This window comes from Oryzias melastigma, linkage group LG14, assembly GCF_002922805.2.
Source record: "Oryzias melastigma strain HK-1 linkage group LG14, ASM292280v2, whole genome shotgun sequence".
In the NCBI taxonomy this organism is placed as follows: domain Eukaryota; kingdom Metazoa; phylum Chordata; class Actinopteri; order Beloniformes; family Adrianichthyidae; genus Oryzias; species Oryzias melastigma.
Window position 1 is genome coordinate 20,982,317 of NC_050525.1, and position 14,296 is coordinate 20,996,612.

Genomic DNA, 14,296 nt, shown 5'->3' on the forward strand with positions numbered 1-14,296 from the left:
CTCTGTGATGAATAGGTCACCTGTACTACCTTGCTGGTAGGAAGGATGGAGAAGTAAAAAAAAAAGAAAATTAAAGGTAGGACAGGAAAAGAACAGACCCCCTCCTCCTCCTCTCTTCCTCATCCTCCTCATTCCTGTCTCTTCATCCTCCTCTCTCTTAACCCCTCCCTCTCTTGGCGGTATGAGTCACAGACTCGTTCCCTTGATGCACTGCGGAAACGTAACGTGACGTAGCCTCCACCTCTCTCCTCCTCTCTCGCCACATGCATCCCTCCGTTTCTCCCATTCATTTGTCCACCCCTCCCTCTCATTCATCCATCTTCCCCGTCACAGCACAGCAAGCCTCCATTCACAAAAAAAAAAAAAGAAAGCAGTGCGAGCCTGCAGAGACAGCAGGTGGAATCACAACTCCTGAGCAAACGCACACTGTCGTTCCAGCACAACACATTTCAGCAAAGTTCACAGCCACAAGATTCTGACACCCAGAAAGTAGTGCTGCAACTCAGGCAGCTAGATTTACTGTTGTCATGGTTACAGCATGTGCTGTCAAATATAGGCAAAACTGTCAGCATCCCAGATTTTTTACAGTAATTACTCACTGAAAAGGAAAATCTTGTTTTCGTGGAGCAGATATGCACAACTTCCTTTAAAACACCCGGTGGCATTTAAAGGAGTGTTACAGGTGTCAATTTCATTCATACACAACAAACAGCTCAACACAAGTAAATTATCATCATTTTTGCTCAAACCAAGGCGACTTAAAAACACGTTTTACCTTTGACCTCATTGTGTCACCAGTGCACTCTCGGATGTTAACACACGACACCACACGTTTGTGTCTGTTGACATTGAAGAGAAAAACGTATCAGCAATCTGGAACCGAGGGGTAACGTGAGCAACAAGAGTCGGGTTTCATGTCGCAATAAATATTGCAAAGTAACAATAAAGATAGACAGGAGATGTGCGATTGCATTACACTATTGTCAGCGGATGATTATGAAAAAAGTGCACAGAAGAGCAAAATTGACATGAAACATCTGGGGTTAATGTTGCATTGAAGTAAAAAAAAAAAGGTATAATTTAAGCTTTAATAAGCACAAAATGTTGCAAGCAATACAAAAGTCTCATTTCTGTATTTGGACATTCTTATTATTTTAATATTTTATATTTACTTTTAGTAAAAAACAAAAATTCTCTCATTTTGCAAATAAATTGAGGATTTTCTAATCTAAATTTTAGTATAAAGATGAATGAAACTGCTCTGAAGTAACCAACCAACACTTGTTAGAGAATCAAGATTTTCTGAATGAAAAAAGGACATTTATCATCCTGCGTTTGCGATGGAGAGGGAGGGGGGGATCTCGGCGTACAGTGTGATTCACCGACACAAAGTGTGAGGGGAGGGAGTTGTGATGTCATTGGAGGTGGTGGGGAGTCATCTGTGAGTCAGAACAGAAAAAGGAGGAGATGAAGGTGGTGGGGATGTGGAGGATATGGAAGGGAAGTGTATAAAATGTAAAAAAAACACACACTTTTAGTAGGTAGGGTACCTGCTGACTGTGACCCATGGTAACAGGCATTGCTAGCCTCTGGATGACTCACCACAGCTTTGGCAGTCTCACAGGCATTCATGCTATAGAGCAGAGCGCTCAAGCTGTTCAGCATGAGCCACACAGACACGTCATAGCACACCTTCGCCCAACTTTAGAGCATTTTACATGCACATGGACATGCAATTGTGTGCGCACGCCACTTACAGTGCAGTGAAAAGGAGAAGGGGGGGTCAAGATGACTCACACGTCAATGATAACACTCCTCCCGGAGCCCCAATCACACAAAGAGAGATGAAAAAGGACATATCATTTGGATGCTTCCCACATCCTCTCCACTTCCTGGGAACCTCCCATCTGAAACTGCCACTGACAGCCAGCCAGAGACTCCGACTGACTTTCAAAAGGATGGGAGTTCTCCTGCAGAAATGAAAAATAAAAACAACAAAAAAAGGAGAATTTGCTAGTTTTATTTAGTCAGTAATACTGAAATAATTACACTTTTTTTAAGTAAAGCTGTTCTGTGGTAAATATTCATTTTTGTGTGCAGTCACAAACTTTTCCAACTTTTAAAGCAAAATAATTCTAAAACACACTGATTCATTTTAGAGCTTTAATAACATGTCACTTTGATGGAAGAAATTTGCACCAAATTTTGCCATCTAGTAATAGAATAGAATACCTTATTCTAGGTGCCTTGCAAAAAATTAAGGTTCATGAGAATAAAAAACAATAATAAAATCAAGCAGTATAAATGTGAATAATTGTTAAGGAGTTATTAATCTTGTGTTTTTTTAAAATGCTTTTCTATTTTTCTTGCTTGTAAAGGAATCCAGCTGGCTAAACCAAGGCCATGTTTATGTCTGGCTTGTTTTCATATTTAAGTTTTATTTCAAAATTTTCTTGACAATTTCAGTACGTTTACAAAGATAAAAAATCTAAACAGGATACGGAAATATATTTATATTCAAAATTTTGCTCTTAAATACTTAAAAATGTGTATTATATGATTCCAATAGGCTCAATAGGTTATGGAGGTCTGCAACCTGTGGCTTCAAAGCCACATGTGGCTCTTTTATCTCTCCATGGTGGCTCCCTGGCCAAACGTAAAAAAACTCAGGGAGAATGCTGACCCAGCCATGTTGACCGTTGACCTGCCTAACCAAAACTATCTAAAGAAAACAAATAAACAAAGCCAGGAAAACTAAGACTACCAAGCCCCAACCCCAAACTAAAATAACAAAACCCAGTAGTGTAAGACTGCTGAGGACAAAGAGGGGAAATAGAACAGAAATAAATAAATAAATAAAAGGAAAAGAAAATAGCAAATTTTAAAGTAAGGATTATTTTTTGGCATGGAGCATCTTTTATTTTGAAAATAAGGTATTTGAGCTTCTGTCAAATGTAAAAAAAAAAATCATATTTTGAGAGATGCTTGATTCATTTTATATTTTTGCTCTTTTTCGTGCCAAAAAATAGACATAGTTCATATTTATTTAAAAAAAAAAAAAAAGCAGGTCATGAATCCAAATCCAAATTTCTTAAAGGCTAAAGTATGACTATGCGCTCCTTCTAGGTTTTGATTAGTAGAAAACGGGGCCAAGTGGCTCTTTTACTGTTAAAGGTTGCCAACCCCTGGGTTATGTCATGCAAACTAGATAGTTCTATTATGACTGGGATATTATTGCTTTTAAAGAAAAAATGTTGGTATTTAAACTCATTAAATATGGAGCTACTTGTAAATAAAGAATATTAACTTACTTTTTATAAATGTACTTGTCTGATCATTGTGCTCCAATTCACATGTTCAATGGTAAACATATATTTCAATTCTTTTTTGTAAATTGTTTGTCACTGAACGTGTTGACAGTAACTCACTACAAAAAATGTATTGCAGTGTCATTAATTTTTTGAAAAAAAAGTATTGATTTGTGCTTTTATGTTTTTATTTTTTGTATAAAGCCTATATTTTCATTTGTGTGGACTAAACTAAATCTTAATATTCTTCTTTATTTTATGCTTTCCCTCAACAAAAAAAATATGAAATTATTAGTCCTTAAAATTACACCATAATCATCCCACATCTGAATAAAAATTAGATTGCAGATTAAATCAAACTTTATTTCTAAAAGGTCCTTCTTATGCTTTGAGCAACTCAAAGTACTTTACAATAAAAAACAAGATAAACAAGACCCCGCCCTTCTGTTGACATGTACGTCCTATGACCTAACGGGAATGAAAACATAAATGTAATCTAAAAAAAACATTTTTCTCAATTCATTTAAAAATATATTTTACTTAAGAAAGAAAATAGATACATTATTTCTATTTTGGAAGGTATTACAAAATAAAGCAACCTAAAGGTTATAGAGGAGTCATGTAACAATACAATTCTGAAACAGTAAGGACTACAACAATTACACAACAGTTAAAAGTATTCTGTAAGGTCTCACACAGCGTAAAAGTAACCTGCACAAAAGTTAAGATTGGCAGCAAACAATCAAGTGTTGGGACACATCTAACTACTTAGCTTTTTAGCTTAGCTTAAGCTTAGCATACAAATACAAACAGACCCAATTTTTTTATCAGTAGAGTAGAAATTTGTATTTTTATAGGAAACCTGAGCTTTAACAATAGTTAAGATTTCTTTTTTGAGAAAGTGGCACAAAAACTGTCACAGAATCTATTCAAACAACTTTGTTTTCTAGCTATGAGAAATAAAGCAAAACAAAACACGGCTGGTCATGATGTAGAGGTAGAGTGGTCAACTTCTGATTTGAGCTTTGCAGGTTTGGTTTCCGCTCTGCGTGTCGAAGCAGAACACTGTAGCCCACTTTTTTCCAGGGTTAGGTTAGCGCCAGTGTCAACAGCAGTGTGTGACTGTGTGTGAACGGGTGAATGAGACTGAGATTGTAAAGCACTTTGGGCCTTTAAGGTAGGTAGTAAATCGCATCAGTGTACGCCATTTACCAAAATTGACCCATTTGCTATTTTTAAATGCTTTTAACTACATATAGATCTTTAAAGCTTAACTTAGTAAAATGAAGCAAGTAAAAGACCAACCCAATTGTAAAACTGTTCCTAGTGGTCTTTTAATTATGATTAAGGCTATTTTTTAGCCAAAATAAAACAAAAACCTGCATTGTTTTCTAGAACATAATTTCTGCAGAACCTTAGAAATTCACCTCTGCATTGTGGGTAGGACTGTTGGCAAAGAGTGAGCCTACACTCATTTCCCATCATCCATTTTTTTACTAGCTTAGACCCCCTTAATCCAAATGGTATTTTCAAAAATCAATTATTGGTTTATCTAATTTTGAAATGTTTTTTTACTTGTACAGGTTGATTTGATTTGATTAACAACTTGCCTTAGACAAATTGATTTGGTTGGATTGTATAGAAATCAATTCACCGATATTCGCTATACCCCTAAAAACAATGGATCTATTGTCTGTAAGCCGATGCATCATTAGAATGGAGTGGAGCAGGAAGTTTGTGGGTTGCCAATTGCAGTTTCTGAGTAACGACTACAAGCATTTTCAAACAACATTTTTCCATCTGATCCTGATTCACAACGATTTGAATAAAGAAATGCTCAGAAACACAGTTTTATTCTTAATGTTCTTTATAAATGTCCTTCATCATGAGAAAAATGCCACAAGAGGATGTTAAAAACACACAAAAAAACACAATTTTCTTTGGAGATGTTTTTGATAATAAAATAAAACACAAAACTACCAACAGTTTTTTTCAAAATCCTTGTCTTTCCATTGTCACTCACTCTTCCAGTGAAGATCTGAATCTTTATTTGCACAGAGAGTCCTCTCAACAGAAGCCCTGAAAGTAAAGCATTTTGTTTTGGGAGAGATGGCTCACTCCTACACTCTCTGTAAATCATAAAGACTTCTTCTTATCTTTTGATGGCTTAAACATGCAAGCATCGCAGGCACTTGGCGAGCACACACAATTCCCATCAATTCTCCAAAAAAATACTTCCGTCTGTGTAAATCAGGGGCAGCTGACACAACACAGACAGAACTTGGCACAATAGGAAGGGTTTTATGAATGACATCTGGAGAACAGAAACACCTGCACTGAGTGACCCTGCTGCAGCGGAGGAAGACGGCCGCGGGTGGACAGCTTCAAGATGAGGCGATCGAGGCTTGTGTGAGCTGTGAATGACACTCAATTTGTTGTTTTTGTACTTTGGCGAACATTTGCAGGTGAAAGGATGTCAACAGATCTGGAACTAGCAACGTGGAATTTGTGAAACCAAGGTCATCTGGTCATGTGGTAATTTGGTGGTCTATGTGTGCTGTATTGATTACATTGAGAGAATGTTTAAAAATGCCAAAGTTCAAAACTATTTTTAGCATAAGATTTAAAAAAAATGAGACACCTGAGTTAGAAATGGATTTTTTAGGTCATCAAAGTAAACTTAAAAATCATATATTCGATTTCCATTCATGCATTTAGTGTCTAGTTTTTCCTCAACTGTGTGCAAATGAGCTTCAGAAACGATGAGCCGCAGTTACACAGTGATACTAAAAGTTTCCAGAGAGACCAAAGGCCGTTCCAGTTGGTCTGACATGTCTTCCAGGTGGGGCGACCTTCAGTTCCTATTCAGCCCCACCGGAAAACCCAGCTGACGTGTAATTAGCAGCTACCCCGCTAGAGCTCCACTCCTGCACACGCATGTCTTGTGTGTTAAATTTAGCCCAGTTACGCCTCCTGACTGACTTTTGCATGTGCTCCAAACCGCTTTTTAGTAGGGCTTCATGACGATTCAAGGGATGGATTCTTAATGCATTTGAGATTTACCTCCTAAAAGTTCATATACCTAAACATTTTTTTAATATATAAAATGTGCAATAATACTAGTTTTGTGTTACATGTGTTGTGTCCAGAAAAAATAAAATTTGTTGATTAAAGTGACTTTCTGTACTTCTTTTTTAATGTTCCTGAGAAGAAAACGGCGTTTTAAATTTCATGCCCTCTGATTTCTTACATGCAAAAGTTATTTATAGGTTTATTTTAACAATATTTTCAAAATAGCGCTTAAATAGTAAAAGTCAAGATGACTCATGTAAAAAAAAAAAAAAAAAGTACTTTCAACAAAAAACTAACAAATAAAACATGTTGTGGTATACATATATCATATTTTAAAAAGATGAAGAAAAATCTTAAATGTAAAAATAAAATGTATTTTATCTGGTAGGTATACGAGTAAAAATCCAATAAAACAAAATTAATACAAGACTTAATGACTCACTGAGCAATGTAAAAAGTGATTAATAAAAGTGTTGCAATATAAAACTATTTTTAGGAGTAAAATTTTTGCAGAGTAACTAAAAAAATGTCTTGTAACTCATTCTCACTTGCAAAACTAATTCAAACAAGGAATAAACCAGAAACACTGGACAAGAGACAAAAAAAGTAAATTATGTTTTAATATTCCATTATTACACCACAAATGCAGTTTAGATGAAAAAAAAATAATTGAAGAAATCACTTGGTAAACAAAAACTTGCCAACCTGCACAAAACCAAGAACTTTTATGACATATGATCAACTTTCCTGCTTTAATACATTTAAAACCAACAAAAAGCTAATATTAGCAATTGTACAAACTATTTTTATACACTTGAAAGAATAACATTTTGCAAAAACTTGGCCCAAGAATTATGGCTGTTTTCTGAAAAGAAAGCTGAAATAATCAAAATGAACCAGTCAGTGCTGGTCAGAAACACTTACACTGATATATATATATAGATTTTATTTTTATATAACCATCCCATAACCCCTGGCTTACTGGCCTCTGCTTTAGAAACACCCTTTGGACTTCTTTACATCAAACTACTTGGGCAAAAACATTTATGCATACAACACTGCACCCTTGTGGCGGAAACTGAGAACTGCAAATGTTGCTTCAACCGACGTAGCATAATAATAAATAAGGCATTCATTTAAACGTTATTTCATTGACAATTTCACAATTACTTAAAGAATTTTGCAAATCTGATTTATTTTATTGCAGGAAAGGGCGACGCATACAGTTTTATTTAAGGGACGTTACGAAAAGGGTGTCAGTGATTGGCTTTCCCTTTTTGATTTGATAACCCCCCCCAAAAAAAAAGCCTGAAGGGAAAAGAAACTAAAAAAAAAAGGGAGGAATTCTTCAGTAGATGAAGAGGACTCTGGTGCGGGGCAGAGTTGAGAGGGTGTCGGCCATCCTGCGAACTCTGGCATAGTTGACAAATCCTCGCAGGAAAAGCAAGAAGCCTGGGAAAAGAAAATGGAACATGTTAGACTTGGGAGATTTATTGTAGCTTCCAATACTAAAATGCACGATGTATTTGTAAGAGAAAACTGAATCCATATTCTTTATGTAATAGAAAAAATATTAGTTCTATATTATAGCAGTTTTCTGGACTTAAACTGGGATTTTAGTTTGAAATGAACAATAACAGTTCTTGATAAGAAAATTCACAAATATGTTTTTTTATGTTTTAAAAAGTTTTATTATTCCACAAAAGTAAAACATGTTTATTATTTAGCAATAGTTTGACATTTTCTTGTCATTTGAACAAATTAAAAATACAATATTTTGCCAAAACTTGTTAAATTTTATGTTTTTAATATAAAAAAGTAGTTAAACTAAAACAGGTGTTTACATTTTATGCATATTATGGTGATTTTAAATATTTAAGCTATGAATGGATTAGGAAGGACAGCTGACCTAAATTTAACACCAAAGTGTTAATTTAGTTGAGGTTTGTTTTGAGTTTAATGCAAATAAAAACCTAAAAAATCTTAACTAATGAACTCTGAAGCCGTTTTTTTTAACTGTGGAGGATTTCTGAATATTTTTTTAATTTTGTTTTTGCACACGCAGCCCTCACAAACATACTGAATATCTAACTTATCTAACTTTTCATCCATGTCGATTCTCTGATGGAGAGTTTTATTTACAAGTGAGGTTTCTTATTGATGCCAATTCCCCACAATGCAATAGGGGGGATGTACTGGCTAAAATGAAATCATTCTGTTTTGAATCCTTAGTAAACAGCCAGAGATGCTTAGCAACTCACCAAATTAAAATGTGGCTTGGATAAAGATGTTTCAAGGAAGCCTTTTTTTTTTTCTGATGGTTTTGACCCTCAGGAATGATGTGTATAAACGTCTAAGAACTGAACTTCATCACAATCTTGACCAGCGTAAACAATTTACTGTAATTTAGATGTTAACTACTTACCCAAAACCAGGAAGACCCACCACAGCCAGTACTGCCCATCAAAGTAACCAGGGAAGTATGTGGAGTACTGCAAACCAACACAGCAGCAAAAAAAAGAAAACACTGGTTAACATAAATCCAGTCAGCACTGAAGCTTCAAAATAAAGAAAACAGGATCAAAGATCTATGAGGAAACAATTCAGCGCCAAGAAGCTAACCACAACAGAGATGCTGTTAAAATACCACAGCGCTGTTTGGCTCTTTTGATTGGCCTCTGCCTACATAAAATCCTGTTTTTCTAAGATTGCATGTGGGTTCGGGGATGTCAGTGCTCGTGTTTCATACCCGGACTATGAGGACCCATTTAATGAGGGAGAGGCCAAAGCCTGAGATGGCCCCGTAGCGTCCCGCTGCTGAGGTGGTGAGGCAGAAAGACAAGAAGAAACCAATCCAGTTGAACAGGAACGCCACTAGCAAAAAGGAAAGAAGAAAGTAAGTCAACATTAAGGTTTGTGTAGAATTGTTTTTGTACATATCATTTTGTAAAATAAAAAAACAAGAATGTGAGTAACATTTAAAAAAAAAAAAGTTGGATGACTCACTGAAGAAAGTGAGCATGAAGATGCCATCATTTCCTATCCTCAGCTGGTCCGCATCTTCAAACTCATCTCTGGCCACAAACTCATCATCCTTTGAGACATGTAAACACAAAAGGAGTTTAAAACTAAATTAAACACAAATTACATCATTTCAAAAGTCTTTTACTTAAAGACCCACTCCAATGAAAATAGTCTTTTATTGTGATTTTAACATGTTGTTATAGCACTTTTGTCATCGTAAAGGACCCATAGAAAATGATTTACGAAAAATCCCGTTGGATTAGAAAGTAAACATGCTCAGACTAATGACTACTGAAATGGGGGCGCTAAAGTCTCCACTCGGCCTGCGAGACATGATGAGCGTTTAACACTCATGCTGTAGTGAATTGGGATTCTGGCTCAAAGCTGAATTTATTGAATATTGCTCGTCGTTATTTTTGCGCTACTAATGTTAGCTTGAGGCTATAAGAGCTCTAGCGATGGGGAGGGGGCGGGTTGCTCCATGTCAACAGTCCCACCCATAATCCAGAATTGTATTTCTAATAAGCTACTGCCGCTGTAGCTAAAATAGGTCTTAAAAAACGACAAGGGCTTTTGATTTTGGTTAAAAACGGCATAATCATAATTTACAATTTTATGATAGAACAAACTATGGTCGAGTGAAACTTTAAAGACCCACTCCAATGAAAATTTGGATTTTGTGTTATAAAGGGTCTATATATCATGCTATTCTTCAGCCTTTCAGAGTGAACTATAGCCATACATATGATAATATATTACCTTTGGCACACTAAAGAACAAGTTGATTTAGCATGATATAGGCCCTTTAACATGTTTTTTTGGCATTTTTCTGATGGAAGACATTTATGAAGAAAATTAAGTTTAAAATTGCATAAACTGCACAATCATGACTAAAATATTACTGGGAAAAATTGTTTTGAGGGGTCTTTAAACAACTACAGGTACATTGCAAATACATTTCTGAGTCCTAAAGCAAAATTGTGTTAACTAAAGAAATTGTGGGCTTACATGATTGTGAATAACACATTTTTTCCAAACAATCTTAAAATTTCCATTGATAGCAGTTTTTTTTTCCATTAAAACATAGAATTGTTTTTTGTATTCATAACTAAAATGAATAAGCTGACTGCAATACTCATCAAGAGTGTAACTGTCATTTATATCATTGGGTAAAAAAGTATTTGTCAGTCACTAATTCTGCAAACTGTCCAGTTAAAAAGATGATTTTAGTCTTTAATGTTCATTAAAGATATACTTCAACTGTGAAAAAAATAATTTGAAACGGAATACAAGGAAATCACATTGATTTTTATATGATTAATTTGTCTAATGGTGCAGAAAATAAGTATTTCTTTAGTAACAAAAGTTCATCTCAGAACTTGTAATGTAACTCTGGTTGGTAATGTCAGAGGTCAAACATTTCCTGTGGGTCTTCACCAGGTTTACAGACTTTGTAGCTGATATTTTGGTCCATTCTTCCATGCAGATCTTCTCTAGAGCTGTGGCTCTTTGGGGCTGTCGCTGAGTCCTAGAGAACACTCCAGAACTTTGAAATGCTTTTCACGTAGCCACTCCTTTGTTGCCCCGGCGATGTGTTTGGGATTACTGCCATGCTGGAAGATCTAGCTGCAATTTATTCTCAAAGCTCTCACTGGTGGAGATTTATTTATTTACATTCAGTCTCTCTCTAAGTTGAAGTGTATCTATGATTAATATTACAGACATGTAATCTTATTAAATGGGACAACTTGCAGAGTTGTGACTGACAAAAACTTTAAATAAAATAATCATCTTTAAGGAATAACTGAAAAGACACAAATACACGGTAAAAAAAGCAAAAAACCAACACAAACACACACACTGGAGGAACATTTGTGCGTCGACACACCAAACTATGACCAGATACAGTGTTTTTTAATCAAAGACATCCTCTAAGTTACCTCCAGTGATCTGCGAATAACATCATCAAAGGTCTCCAGGCGTTCTCTGTGCTGAGGCTGCCGACGAGCGCAGAGCAATGTGTGACAGAGAGACACAACAAAAAGGGTCTGTCTTCTTTCAGGTGTGACATTTCAGTGTGCTCTTTGATTAGAAGGACATATTCGTCCTTCATGAAGTCTTGGTGGTGGGATATCAGCTAGCAACATGTCGTTTCATAGTAAAATCCATGTCACTATTAACAAAAGCTATAAAAATAAAATAATTTTTCTACCAATCAGATCGTGTGTAGGCCTTGTTAAATTAGGTAAAGCCATTTTTACATGTTAACAAGAAGTGTTTTGTAGGTTTCAGCTAAAAAAAATCGTTAAAAATGATAAATTAACACATAATAAAACCATTCAATGTGACAAAACATTAGATCTATCAAAAATGTCTTTAAAATATTTAAACTATTATTATATTTCAAGCTTGTATATCCGTTATAGCTGATAAATGACACACTTTCTGTTCCAAAAAAGTTGGAGAAATTCTTTAGCAGAAAAAATTAAAATAATCATTTTCTCACGGACATAAATGTGTAAATTTGCATGTTATTTTTTTCCTTTTTTTTTAAATATGCTAAAAAATTGTTGAATCACCAGCTGGTTTTTCATAGTCTGAGTTTTCCTTCAAATTTTAAATACTGCAAATGCAGTTTTTTTTCTTTTTTTTCACATAAGATAGAAGTTTTATCAGGTAATTGAGGGATACGAAAGAAGATCTCACAGCAGAAAGACAAACATTTCCTGTTTTGCCACCACTTAGCAAACTGAGAAAAAGCCAATGTGTGGCTTTGCATCACATGCAAATGCTGCATTGTTGACAGCGAATGTGACCAGACTGTAAAAAAAAAAGAAGAGGAAGTGAAACACTCACTCTTGCGTTTACCAGTGGAGCAGAGGTCTCGACTTTACTTCTTTCTGCTTCGTCATAGGAAGGTAGTGTGGTCGCTACGTTGTAAGACGGAGGCTTCGGGAAAACGCCATCTTCCTTGTAGTCAAAGAAGGCTAAAGAAAACAAGAAATAATTCTTACAAATTATAGCAACATCATTTAATAAACATTAAAAGGCATTTACACATGAGAGTAACCAAAATAATAATAAAAAAAAAACAAATGAGTGATCTGGCTTTAATTTATTAATCAGAAATTATGCCAATTTTTCTTTTTTGTTGCCGTGACAAACCAAAACTAATAATTAAAAAAAATAATAATCATAATAATTAAGCCTTTGTAAACATCTGGTTACATTGAGTTTTACCCGAATTGTCCAAAGAGATGCTGCTGTAAGGAGGCGGCGCATCTGCCGCTTCCTGTGGACTCTCTTCAGAGTCCTCCTCATTAGGCAGCTGCAAACAGGACAAACAGCATTAAAGGGGTTAAGCAGAAAATCTAAAATGTAAACATCAACATGTCAGGTCAACATGACAAAAACCAGATCATAAAAGGTTTTCGAACTGGGCCACCATAGAAAATTTGTTTTTGATATTGGAAAAAAAAAAGACCATTTTCAATGAACGTATATCATTTTCTTCTGTGATGAAACAAAGACCATGAACTGCATAAACTAAGTTAAAAAAGGATAAATCATATTAGTCACAAACATAAACATGCTTCTTCCTGTCTTTGGAAATAAATAACAATTGTGATTAAAATAAAACAGAATTTTTTCATCCACAAACATTGAAAGTTTTTAAAAGTATAGTTCTAAAAATGATTTATTGCTTATTATCAAACATGTTAGAGAACACATTAGAAAGTGGAAAACGTGGACATGTTCAGTAACTATATTGAAACATTTTTTTTTGTCTCACATTATTTATTTATTTAGGGTATTTTAGGATTAAGGTACAAAAGTTGACAACAGTTTGTTAAAAATGCCATAGCCAGCCAAAAAAGGTATTTTTTTTCAGTCCACTGACAGATGGGAAAAGTAAACAATTCTTCTGGCATCAGCTGATGGAATAACAGCAAACACAAGAAGGTTTTTCCAGTTTGGTAACTGGTTATTCGCAGCATTATTAGTTCTATAAAAGACAAACTCAACATTCATTCATTGTCACGGCGTTTAATCACAATAATAGTCACCATGACAGCTTATCTAGATAACACGTAGAAGGGCAAATCAGTTGAGAGGCTTAGATTGTCATCATAATTCTAGCCGGCCTCGTTAACCCATCTAGTCTGATTTTACTCCACTTAATATCCCAGCCAAGCTAGCATGTGACTCGCTATTGCTAATTCAAGACGTAACACTTGAATGGAAACGTTTACTGTCATACAAATGGAAACACCTTCGACGGGTTAGCCTGTGAACTAAACGAAAATAATTAGAGAAAATTTGTTCAGACATTTTGACATCCATCTTCGAATTCTGACAGCGCCCACGACAACAACAGGAAACGGCACTACACACCCATTAGCCATTTCTGTCAACATTCACCGTAAATGCATCGATAATCTATAACAATTTCTCATACTTGCTGATATCTGGCGCTCGGCTCCGCCATTCCACTTTAGACAGCTCGGGATAATCAAACGAAGGAGGAATTTCCAACACACACAGTAGAGACAAAATTATATAACGGTATCCACCGAAAACCCACGATGGTAAACTGCTGCTCTAAGCTAGCAATATTTGTCAATCATCTAGTAGCTGTTGATGACCAAGCTACTTCCGGTTAGCAGCGTAAAACATACAATCACAATTGAGAAGAAATAGGCAGTATAGTAGAACTGTTTTTGAGCAACTTTTGAGTTAACTATTTATTTCGATTTTTTTAAACTTTTCTGAGTATAAAAAATGCTCTTACAGCAACAAATAAAAAAATGCTGATTTCATTTTGAAAGCTAAGTTACGTCACTTCCGTTTATCCTCCAAATCAATGCTCGGGTTGCTAAATTTGTTTACAA

General features: G+C 35.3%; 1 protein-coding gene across 4 annotated transcripts; it reads right to left on the reverse strand.

Moving 5' to 3' along the window:
* Positions 1-6,982: 6,982 nt before the first annotated feature.
* Positions 6,983-14,133, reverse strand: LOC112142613 (NEDD4 family-interacting protein 1-like). 4 transcript variants are annotated; one of them, XM_024266095.2, is made up of 8 exons: positions 13,864-14,049; positions 12,645-12,732; positions 12,273-12,391; positions 11,345-11,401; positions 9,387-9,474; positions 9,130-9,254; positions 8,806-8,872; positions 6,983-7,832 (listed from the first exon to the last, which is right to left on the reverse strand). In XM_024266095.2, exons 1-8 carry the CDS (start codon positions 13,891-13,893, stop codon positions 7,729-7,731), a joined length of 678 nt encoding a protein of 225 aa, XP_024121863.1. In that variant the 5' UTR covers positions 13,894-14,049; the 3' UTR covers positions 6,983-7,728. The 4 variants fall into 4 exon arrangements, with proteins under 4 accessions (XP_024121863.1, XP_024121862.1, XP_024121864.1 ...); XM_024266094.2 differs by having other exon boundaries at positions 12,261-12,391; positions 13,864-14,048; XM_024266096.1 differs by lacking the exon at positions 11,345-11,401 and having other exon boundaries at positions 12,261-12,391; positions 13,864-14,133.
* Positions 14,134-14,296: the final 163 nt, after the last annotated feature.

Coding starts and splice junctions, on each gene's coding strand:
- LOC112142613 (XM_024266094.2), bottom strand. CDS start 13,893: ATGGCGGAGCCGAGCGCCAGATATCAGCAA. Junction 12,392..12,644: donor CATCTCTTTGGACAATTCGG/GTAAAACTCAAT, acceptor TGTTTTCTTTAG/CCTTCTTTGACTACAAGGAA. Junction 7,833..8,805: donor GTGGGTCTTCCTGGTTTTGG/GTAAGTAGTTAA, acceptor TTCTTTTCCCAG/GCTTCTTGCTTTTCCTGCGA.